Here is a 12067-nt window from a genome sequence, read left to right as displayed (position 1 = left end):
AAGTACACTTGTATTATGACCGCATAGTATTTTGATACTGTTATGCATATATTATATTGTGTATAGTAGGCAAAATAGTTTTACTAGGAAACTCATTCCGTAGTTTTTGATTTATTTATACTACTATACTCAGAGAAGAATTAACTCCTATAAACTGTATACGACTACAACACGCATGTTAAAACCGTAATATCAAAATTGAATTATGACCGTTGACATATATTTTATAACAAACGTCATAATTAAAACTTATTTGAACGACAATGATTTATACAACTGTTATCATTTCGTTAGGTCCGCATATAAATAAATTGTATAACCCGTGCAGCTTTATCAGGACTCATACTAGCTATAGGGTCGAAACCAGAAGGTTATTTTAAATAGACATGGCTATGTATAATAGTACAAGATCCACGGCCGCAGAGCACTATATTACTTAAATAAACCCATTATTAGTTAGAAAATAGTATACCCGTCCATCAACGTGTAAATATTTGTTATCATATGATAACAAGATTTGCCGAACGAACGCACATGATGTAAATATTTCTAAGTGCATTATGAACCATATATTATAATAAGACAAATATCGTCATAACCTAAAAATACAAGCTTTTAAAATTTGAATGCTATAGCAATCATATGGTATACACAACTTTAAAATCATGAATACTATAGCATGTGATGTCCATCAACGTGTGAATATTTCGGTTTAGGTACTAACTTTTTGCTCTCTTAACTAAAAAATGACATTAATTAAAAAATGAAATTTTATTTATATTTCCTTCTTTTTGAATTATATAGTTTTAAGTATGTACTTATGCAGGTAAATTAAAACCAATTCAAACAAATCATACTTAATGAATATTGTACTTTAAATAAAACAATAATCTCTACGAGTTTGTCTATAGCAATTAAATGTTTAAAGAAATATTTAAATTATCAATATAAGAATCATAAGTTATTTTATTCGATTAAGTTTAGTTATTATTTCTAATCCCTGATGGTATAAGAAAACCGTACAAATTTACTTTGACAACATATTATATTGTAAGTTCTTATTAATAGTAAATATGAATTCTTCAATTATTTTTAATTTTATATTTAGAACACAGCAATGAATGTAAATGATTTCATAATGAAATGTGTTCTTTTTTACTTTCTTTATCTTTTATATTGTAGTAAAAATAAATAGTTCAATCTTCAACTTCAACTTCAATACTTTTTCTAGTAGAAAATTAAAGTACATTTGAAGTGAAAAATAAACATTTCCCAATAATTAAGAAATGTGCCTATTGAGAAATGTTTACCTTAAAAAGCCAAAAAAATAAAAAAATAATAATAATAATATAATGAAGAGAAAACCGAAATTTTTATTCAAAATCAACTTTAGACAAAATAGATTTTATTTTAAACCTAAATATAGTAGGTACCTACCTAAAATTATTACAAAATGTTAACAATAGCATTTTCTATGCAAAGCATAATTTTCTAAATATGTTAAATCTTTTGTACTTCTTTAATATTTATAAGTATTTAAGTTTTTATTTGTTTCTTTAAACTATGTTGAAAAATTATAAGTATTCTCGATAATATATATATATATATATATATATATTTATGAAACGTCTTATATTAAATTTTCATATATATATACATATTTAGTACTGGAATTAAATAAAAAGTTGAGCGTAAATATACAGTAATTTTTTATAAGCATTTTAAGTTTGAATAATTAAAATGAAAATTTGCTTTGAAAAAGTTGAAAATGTATACAATTTTCAGTATTCATACTTAATGTTTGAAAATTTAAAACAGAGTTTCATATAAGACATGCTTATAAGAATTATTAAATAAAATCGAACATAATAACACAAATATTTTATTATGAGCACCTGAAGTTCAAGCCTCGATGAAATCGTAAAATAATTACGTGCTACTTGATATATTTACTCCATTTCACGGCAAATTATTGAACTGTAATAACTAATAAATATAATATGAATTATGATCTATATTTATATAAATATGAACACAGAAATATTTGTCACGCATATTCTCTGAAACTACTTATTCGATCATGTTGATTTATTTTGATGAAAGAACACGCTGTAGTGGAACAAATCTTAAGCTTATTATTGATTCTATTAGTTAATGAAAAATCGAGTAATTAATTTTTTAAATAATTTAAAAATACTCGCATAAAGGTTATTATTTTTCATCTGTATTACCAATTATTAGTTATTATTATAAATTATTATTTAGTTAATAGTTAATTAAGTATAAAAGTACAAAACTTTTTCGTTATTTTTTTGTTCAATAATAATTGAAACTTTATGAGTTTTCTGACAAAAAAAAAAAACAAAAATAACTTTAAAAAAATGTTGCTAGGGTAATAAAAAAAGCAACAATTGTTGGGACAGTTATACAAAGTTGATATGTCAGAAATATCATCTATACACCAAGTCAGAAAACCAGAAATATTTATCCACGCGCATCACGCTAAATGTTGTCATTATGCAACCAAATTTAGTACGGATGCATTTTGTACGGCTAACGAATTACTATGTAATAGCTACTATATATATTATACATTATACTATGTGTTTTTAAAATGACGACAAATAATATTTATTAACGAGGTTACTATGTTAGTGAAATTCTATTAATCATCGGTTGCTAGGGGTAACCCTTACAAAAAGTCCAATTAAAAATAAATAATAGTAATAGTGAATATTGGCTTACTCAAAATTGACAATGTCAAGTTGGTAATGGAAATAAAAGTAGAGCTCAGTTAATTTACTTATATATATATATATTATATATGTGCATTTTTATGAATAACCTCTTTTCCGAAACACATTGTATAAATTTAATAATAAATTCAATAAAATGTTCAAAATAATATTTAGACTCATTTAAAATTTTTTATGAACGTTCAATAATATATTCGATGTTCTTTTAAATTTAATTTTTTTTTTAAGTATCACTTAACAATTTTAAAGTAGTTAAATATTATGCTTAAAATTGCAATAAAAGGTCTTCTAAGTAGGTCATATTTATTGAAAATAAAAATATATTATCTATATTGTCTTTGTATACTAAGATCTTATTCATTCTAGTCCACAGTAAATTTTATTGGTATTAAATAAAATTTTAATAACAGTAATATATGATATAAATACATTATAATAATTAATAATAAAATAAATGTTATGTTTTTAGCAAAAATCAAATAAACCTATCAAACTACTATTATAAGTAAAATAAATTACTATAATACCAATATAAATAAAATAATAAAACATACTTACTAATAAGCTGAAAGATCGTCTCCGCTCAGAGTCGTTTTTCATATCCAATGTTTTCATTGAATTTATATTTAACTCATCTATTACGGTGACAAACTCAAATACGAGGCACACTCAACCCTTAATGTACGGTAAAACGTTACCTACTTACTGCTTTCATAAATATAATTTAGTGTATATATGCATTTTTTACAGAAAAACAAGGATTTAATATTTTGTTAAAATTTAAAGGATTCAGCGCTGTATACAACGCGTAATATGTGTATATTATTCATAATATGACCTTCACCAACATTAATTCACTTCTTAAAATATGCGCCCTTGCTAGGTGTTAACGAATTCAAAGATTTGACAGTATAAAGGTTGATTAATTTTTCAAACCAAGTTACTCACACGCTTTTTGTCCATCATAGTAGTAATTTGATTTTAATTTAGAAGAGCTAAATCATATTCGTTATGGCACCTTAATCTCTGTGAAAATCCCTCTCTCTTTCTCCCTCTCTTAGTAAGTGAATATTTTTTCATATCGTAACCACTTCCTGTAATGTATATTTTTTCGTACACACAGCACTTATTTTAGTGTTATTTTTTTTTTTTTTTTACGTCAGAAGGGTAATGGTCTTTTTCAATTCTTAAGCCTACATCAACAATAGTGTTTATTCTTCATAAAACGTAGATAAAATATTGTAAAACGTCGTAAAAATATATGGAACATTTTTAGAAAAATAAAAAGTTAATGTCTTCATCAATTTAAAACTTCAATAAGTCATACAGATGAATATTAAAATATTAAAATATTATTATTATTATTTATAAATATTGAAAAATGGATTCGTATAAAATGTTTGGGTAGTTATATTACTTATTTAAATATCGTATAATCATACTGCAGAAAAAAAACTAAATATTTTATCTCTAACTTTAACACAATATTATTCAGTTATAGTACGATCAGTTGGAAATCTAATCACAGTAAAAAGAATAATAAATGGGAATTCTATTTCATTTATAATGCACATTTTTTTTTTCGTATAATATAAAACGAAAGAATTTTGATATTTCCCTGAACATTCTTCGTCCATTGTTCTATTTTGATCCTTATAATACTACCGTAGTGTCAGCTTTTTTCTTATCTATTCCTTTTTGGTAACTTAACTTAACCTTTACCTGATAATTTATTCTCTTACCCAACTCGACCGCCGCGTAATGGCGAGATTATACGATATGCTATTGTTCGGCAGATTATCGTGGTAACTATCTGTAATATTACGTAATTGACAAAAATTGCTTAAAAACCACATTAAATAGTTCTCCTAAAATACTTAACTTCAATCCACGTATATTTTAATAATACCAATAAATTTAATGTTTTCTTTGTATAACTGTTCACAATTATTGATAGTGTTGATTTTTTCGTAAATATCTGTACGAGAAAAATGCATTCGTATTATGCACATAATAATATATTATTAATATGTTGACGTTGTTTCATAAAAATACGAGACTCGTAATGCAATTTGCCTGTATAAGCTCATCTTCAGACATTCGTACTCGAGACAACTCTTCCTATCCGCCAACACTTAACCACCGATTAGCGATTATTGCCACATTGAATTTCAAGTACCTACCGCTTTTCTCACAGGAAACAGATTTTGAAATCATCTCGTAATTCCAAACGGATTCTTAACCATTATTGTTATTATTCGTCTTGGGCGTAAACCGTCTGCAAATATTAATTATTTCAATGTACAACTAAATATATTATATTAACGGTATGAATCGCGTGTTTTTTGAAGGCGTATACCTGGCGGCGGGAGCGAACGCCAGTGGCGGCGCGTTGCCGTCACCACTGTCGTCCGGCGGTCGGAACCACCCGCTGCGCAGTGAGAGCCGGTCGTATGCGTCCTGCGACCTGGACCCCGTCATGGAGGAACGGAGCGAGGTGGACAACAGCTGTGGCAGCGTCGCCGGCGGCGGACCCGTGGCCGTGGCCGGGACGGTGGCCGGCGATAGCGGCGTAGTCAGCGGCGGAGCAGTCGAGGCGCTCGTGTGTCCGGACAGCTAGCAACACGTGCTGGCCATCGCCAGGATATCGGTGGCCGTACAGACGGACAAGCCGCCGCCCAGACCGGTCAGGTCACCATTGTGGAACACGCTCACCAACAACCCGCCGGACGAGGCAGTCAGCTGACATCCGGCCCGGCCCGAACAGCTCAAGGCCATTGCGATCATAGAACCTTGATGGGCTCTCCGACATATCGACTAACATTCACACCCTCCCCTCGAATCCATCCATCAACCGATACGTACAAACTGTACAAGCGTTTCCGCGGCGGTTTCGTGTAAACTTTATTTTTTATCGTCTTGTTTTATCATAGTGATAACATAATATAGGACACGATGTAAATAATTTCAGACGAAAATGCCAAGTATTTCCAAGTGCTATAGTGGTATAAACTCGTATCGCGTATAAAATACTCGTATTATATATCGTGAGAAACCGTTCATTTACTATCTGAAATTAAGTTTGTAGGATGTCCGGAATTCAATATAATTCGATTGTGTTACGTTTAATAATTTACGAGCAGAGTCTGTATTTTATTATTTGCTTTAATTCGTACCGATTTAACTTAGTACTAATTTAACCAGTCAAACACTAAATAACATTAAATTCGAATATTTTTCATGGACATTTTAGCAGCTCAAATAAATTATTTTGCAGGTATAAATAAATTATTAATATAAAAATTTAAATAACTTTAATAGTATCTAGAATTTTATTAAATTCCCAACATTTAGTCTACGATACATACAATAGTATTCTTTTCTAAATCACACTCGAGCTCTCTTCTATCTCTACCTGTATTTCTTTTAAATGAAAATCCACTACCCGCAGAAAATTTCAATTTCAGTCTGGCGGGCATAAACTTTAGTAAATAAACTTCTCAAACAAATAACTTAGACCACGCCCACGTATACATTTATATATATGCATACACTTATGCGTGTATGTATGCAAATACAATATACCTACCGAAGCTGTACACAACTTTATTTCTACCCTCAACCACGTCTGTTTTTACACGTCGTCGTCATCATCTAGTGCTATTATAATACTACTATTCATACAAATATTCAAACATATTTGCACACATATTTATAATTAGCTTTAAATATTTATTGACCGGATACTGGGAAATCATATATGTTTGTGTGACGGTAACGAATCGAATAAATTCAAAAATAAACTTCAAAAAACTACGTTAAACAATCTCCATCAGCTTAGACGAGCAAATAAACTTATTGCACCCTCTTTCATTATTAAGTGTCACAGAGCAGCTTTTGTGACTTGACAAAATAGATATACATATAGTTTTGTTTTTATTAGGTGTACATTACATTTAGTTTTGGGATGTACTTTTCTTTGTGACTTATATGTATGTATTAGGCTAAGTAACTACACTAAATAATAAATAAATTCTTTATTTACTGAATATATACTGAATACATATATTATATCTTTAGTATATTTTAAATTTAAACTTTTATAATATGGGTCCATTATTTTTTCAGATTATTTTTATTATTTTTACAATGTTATATAGAATAAAACAAGTTACTAAATAATAATAATATTATTATTCACTTATGTACTGTGATGTAAATTGACTTCAACAGATGTTTAACTATAATGTTATCAATAGTTTCGACGTCAAAAAAACGTACCGTTAAACTTATAGAAATTACTATTTCTGATCGTCATAATTTATAATGTCAATGTTATTATATTAATTGTATGTCTTGGCGTCAAAGCTGATTTGTTTTAACGACCTCAAAACTGTACCATAGAAACGCGTGCGTATAATTTTATTGTTGTGGAAGTATACACCGCAGGCATCCGACAAACTCTCTCACAACTCGTGAATCCCACTAAAAAGGTCGTTTTTGTCTACCAAGTAAATTTAATAATATCCTTCAATTTTTTATTATGATAGTGTAAAATCCCAAAATTTATTATCAAACATGTATTTACCGAGCCTCAGAGTAGTAGTAACTATACTACTTAGTTGTATTGCAATATTATTTAACTCTTAAATAGTTAAACTACTTATAAAATTGTATCTAAATATAAAATACTACATAAACTTTCATGTTTAAATACAATATATAAAATAAATTTTATTTTCATGAATACAAAATACAAATCATAAATAAATTTAAAAAAATAAATAAATTCCATATGAAAATATAATTGATCAAATTAAAATTTTAAGTCCTGTAAATAGATATTTTAATTGTTTAATTAACTTTCTATTGTAGTACTTCACGAAAAATACAATTTGTTTTTACAATAATAATATACAGCATAAGATATAATAATTTATAAAGTAACAGAAATATGCACTTTTAACGTTTTACCTAAAAAAACACTAGATAGTTATACTATTTAATAGCTTCAAAGTAAATTTAAAACTTATAATTTTTCTTATCACTACTAGCATTATAACTCACATGACTATACTTTTTAAAAGTAACAAATAAAACTTTTTTTAATTATTTATTTACATGTTGTGCAATTATTCGGTAGATAGTATGATAAGGTACTCGACACATAAAAACATTTATATTTTCAAAAATGCATTTTTTCATTCAAAATAATAAAAATACACAACACCTAATTATTGACTGTAATTTTCAATGGTACTAGCTACTGTATAACCATATCGTACACTTTGAAACATTGAAACATTTTGAACTTATATTATATTGACCCAATCAAACAATTTTAATATTGATGTGAAATAATATTGCATTTTTTAAATGTAAAAAGTTGAAAATGTGTCGCGTCGTATTTCTCTGACTTAATTTCAAATACTGTTTATTTCGGATTCAAAATTTTCAATATCAATATAATTTCTAACTGCAGCCACTGATAAATACGATTAATTTACTACTTATAATTTTCTCGACAAGAGAGGTCGAAAACACGTAATGGAAAAAGTATTATACAATTATATTGTGTTATATAGGTATATGCACTCCAAAAAACTTTTAATGGTTTCGACGGAATGATATAAAAGTGTATACTGTATAGTGTACTGCGCGGTGGTGGCGTTATACAACGTGGTAACTTAATCCGGCTTTACGTCGGTTTACTCGGGAGACGTGTAGGGACAAATTTATATATACGTTTGGTAAATAAATTAGGGTCGAATCGAAAAATAACTGCTACTATGGTACTTGGAATAGGCATTATAATAATATTTTTATCATTATTATTATTATTATTATTAGTCTTGGCCAGGACAATTCGTTATTGTGGAGCAGCTGAAAAGAGGAAATTCTCCGTCATCGTAACCGTGGAAACGGCGAGTTCGTTATTATTCCATTTAGAATAATATAAGTCTATATATGGAAATAGATTTATAATAATACAAGTACTAACATGTTTGTTTGTGTTTATGCTAGTTGTTCGTTAGTGAGTTGTTCAAGTATGTATAAATAAAATTAAAATAATAATATTCGAGTTTGGTTTTTGGTAGAATGACCGTATTACTCTACATTAATAGTATTTATACGTAATCAATTAAACAAATGACAATCGTTGGTCGTAGTGTTTGTCAGCATATACTTTACAATCTATATCGATATACTATAATACTAGAAACTAGTTGATGTTTATAAGGTTTTCATTATTTAATTTGATGATTAATTTTCGTATTTTAATAAAAAGTACCTCTGTAAATGTATGTATCATACATTGCGTTAAAAAATAAACTTTTTTTCGTCATTTAATTATTTTTTGTTTTTATTATACATTTCCCCCGAAAGTTTCTAATTGTTTTTATTAATTACTCAAATAAAATACTTTAGTAAATATATAATATAATTTTGTACAAGTGGTAATATTGTTTAAAAATAATAATTCTATAATATAAGACTATACCTACTTTTTATTTGAAATGTATTATTATCTAACGAAATCATATCTTATGACTTATACTCGTATACCTAGTACAAACATGATGAAAATAAAAATCAAGTTGTTTTATTTAAACAACTTTTCCTGATTAATAATCTCTTACAATAGTGTAGGTTTATATAAAACTTAAACTACGAACATGTTTTAACGCTTAAACATTTATATTATTTTAGGTTTTTTTTTCAAGATTCAAATCTATCGTATTGTGTAAAAAAAAAAAAATTGATAAATGAACCATTATATCAATAATTATTAAGCAGTTTTATTATAAATCTTGATGAAAAAAAATTAAAATTAAAATAATATAAAAAAATATACAGAAAAACTAAAAAAAATACTTACCATTATTAATTATAATATGAGTATTATTATAGTGTTAGTATAATAAATGGGGCCAAATTCATAATAATCATTTTCATTTAAAGCATTAAAAACAAGCTAAATATTTCTATATCTATATTTTGAATAACAATTTGATTTTTGCGAGCCTACTAATTCAGGTTATGAAATTACAATATGTATTTGTTATCGATGACACAAACCTGTGCACTTTTTCAATGACCAAGCTACTGTTTTTTACGACTTCAAACAAGTAATTTAAAAATCGGTTTAGACGGTAATACATGGTCGAATATTAAATTTAAAATTTACTAATCATAACAAATGATATATTCCTATACTGTAAATACTTATATAAAATTAAATATAACCACTTTTGTACCATTTATCTTGTATTAACCATAGTACAATCACTATACTTTAATAGTAAGTATTATGAGTGTTCCTCAATACAGATTAAATTTGTATGTAGAGTAAAATACTAACTTTTAGGTTAATTAAATGTTTAATGATGATTGATATTATGTTTTTTTTTTTTTTTTTTAAGTATAATATGTTTTAGCTATAAGAAATCTTGTATGTATAATCATCATGTAATAAACATATTGAAATATAAACAATTTCTCTTTTCATTTATTGACGATATTGAACTTAACTCACTATGTAATTGATGTTAAAAAAGATATGTTGAATTTATAACCTAACCTATTGATCACCTATTTTCATTTAAAATTTCAAAATCTAAGTTATTATAAACAAATATGCCAAATTAATTTAAAAAGAATTTGTTAAATTCTTATGTTTCTTTAAAAATCAAAGACCAGTCAATACTTACGTCGTCATCCAAGAAACACAAAAAAAAGATAAAATTTTAATACTTTATTTTATATATATTTCATATTATTGCCTCCTCACTGGTTAACTTTTTTTGAGCTAATTAACACATACATTTTAAATTGAAAACATTTTTTTTTAGATTTTTCTTCATTCAATTAATAATTTTCTCTTAATCAAAATGCTTGTAAATGTAACAAAACATTTTTCGTAGGTTATTAATTTATCAATCAAACATTAATCTTTTAAATTGTTTGATTTAGGTAACTTAATATGATCTTATTATTTACACTTATTTACTTAGTTAATTAAAAAAAAAAACTCTCAAGCTTTTTAAAACTAATTTCTGCAACATCATTTTAAAATAATATGATCTTACGAGTATAACACAATGCAGCTATCAAATTTTCGAAATCAAGACATTACTTACCAGCTATAGATAAGTTACCCAAGAGGATAAAACCAAAAAATTATATATTTTAGATTTCAATTTCTAGATTGGTATTATTGGACCACTGAGGGAACTCATATTCACTCATATTCACTTTAAAAGATCAAATGCTTGGAAAACATTACAATTCAATATATAAAAACCATTACTAAATAGCGTGATAGGTACATCAAATATGCTCATCTCCATTTTTCTGTTGGTAATGAGTTAATTAAAATTATGATTAATATAATTGACAAAAGTTTTTAATGAAATCACACACTTGAATTTTGATTTAGATCTATCAGTATTTTCAAAAAAATCATCTACTTAAAAGTCTACAGTAAAAAAATTTAGTCACATAATTAAAAAAAAATTAATTTGTAACATAACAGGTTATTTCTTAAAGATTTATAAATATAAAATATCAATATTTATAATTGAAAACATATCTCTATTTTTTTTTTTTTTTTAACTCAAAAATTAGAATTAGAATATTATATTAAATTAAAATCTGGGCGAAAGCATGTTTGTTGAATCATTCTGTTTCCAGTATAATTAATACGCTTGTCATTCAGTTGGCTACTCAGTACATAAAATGTATAGATAGGATCATAATTTATTTATTCTAATGATGTGTTAGAATCTGTTTTGTGTACGAGTCAATAAATAATCTATAAATACTATCATACTTATTCTGAATTGAGATCAAAGAAAACTAAACCCTAAATTCTAAATCCTACTTTACATGTAGCTTTTTGCGTAAATGTGCATGTTTATTGTATATAACGGTATATAGATGTTATACACATTATATGCTCGTTGATTCTCCAGATATGTTCACCCGTTTTTTAGATTTTTAACGAAGCAAAGAATGCGTTAATCTGAAAAATGTTATGTTATTAATGAAACATATTACACTAATGCGTTTATATTAAAGCTAAACTTTTCTTAATTAGTTCTCTATAGACTCATTAATTTATTATATTTTGTGTACCGTATTTATACGGTTGTAAAATATTTACATAAAAAATGTATGAATTTCCTTTATAGGTACCTTATTTTAATGAAAGTTAAATTAAATAATAAACACTTGTTTAAGTAGATTGAACATCCATTATTTTTCTTAATTTTTTTTTTTTTTTTCATAATCTATCCAATGATAAGAAT

General features: G+C 26.4%; 1 protein-coding gene across 4 annotated transcripts in view; it reads left to right on the top strand.

Annotated features, from left to right (window-relative positions):
- Window positions 1–6805, top strand: part of LOC112601473 — a 107087-nt gene extending 100282 nt beyond the window's left edge. For all 4 annotated transcript variants that reach the window (XM_025349117.1, XM_025349120.1, XM_025349118.1 and 1 more), the window contains one exon: window positions 5108–6805. In XM_025349117.1, the coding sequence (XP_025204902.1) occupies window positions 5108–5376 (269 nt within the window). In that variant the 3' untranslated portion in view covers window positions 5377–6805. The remainder of the gene's footprint in view (window positions 1–5107) is intronic.
- Window positions 6806–12067: the final 5262 nt, after the last annotated feature.

This window comes from Melanaphis sacchari, unplaced genomic scaffold (genome assembly GCF_002803265.2).
Source record: "Melanaphis sacchari strain LSU unplaced genomic scaffold, SCAv2.0 Contig79_pilon_pilon, whole genome shotgun sequence".
In the NCBI taxonomy this organism is placed as follows: Eukaryota; Metazoa; Arthropoda; class Insecta; order Hemiptera; family Aphididae; genus Melanaphis; species Melanaphis sacchari.
This window is presented reverse-complemented; position numbering and strand designations above follow the sequence as displayed.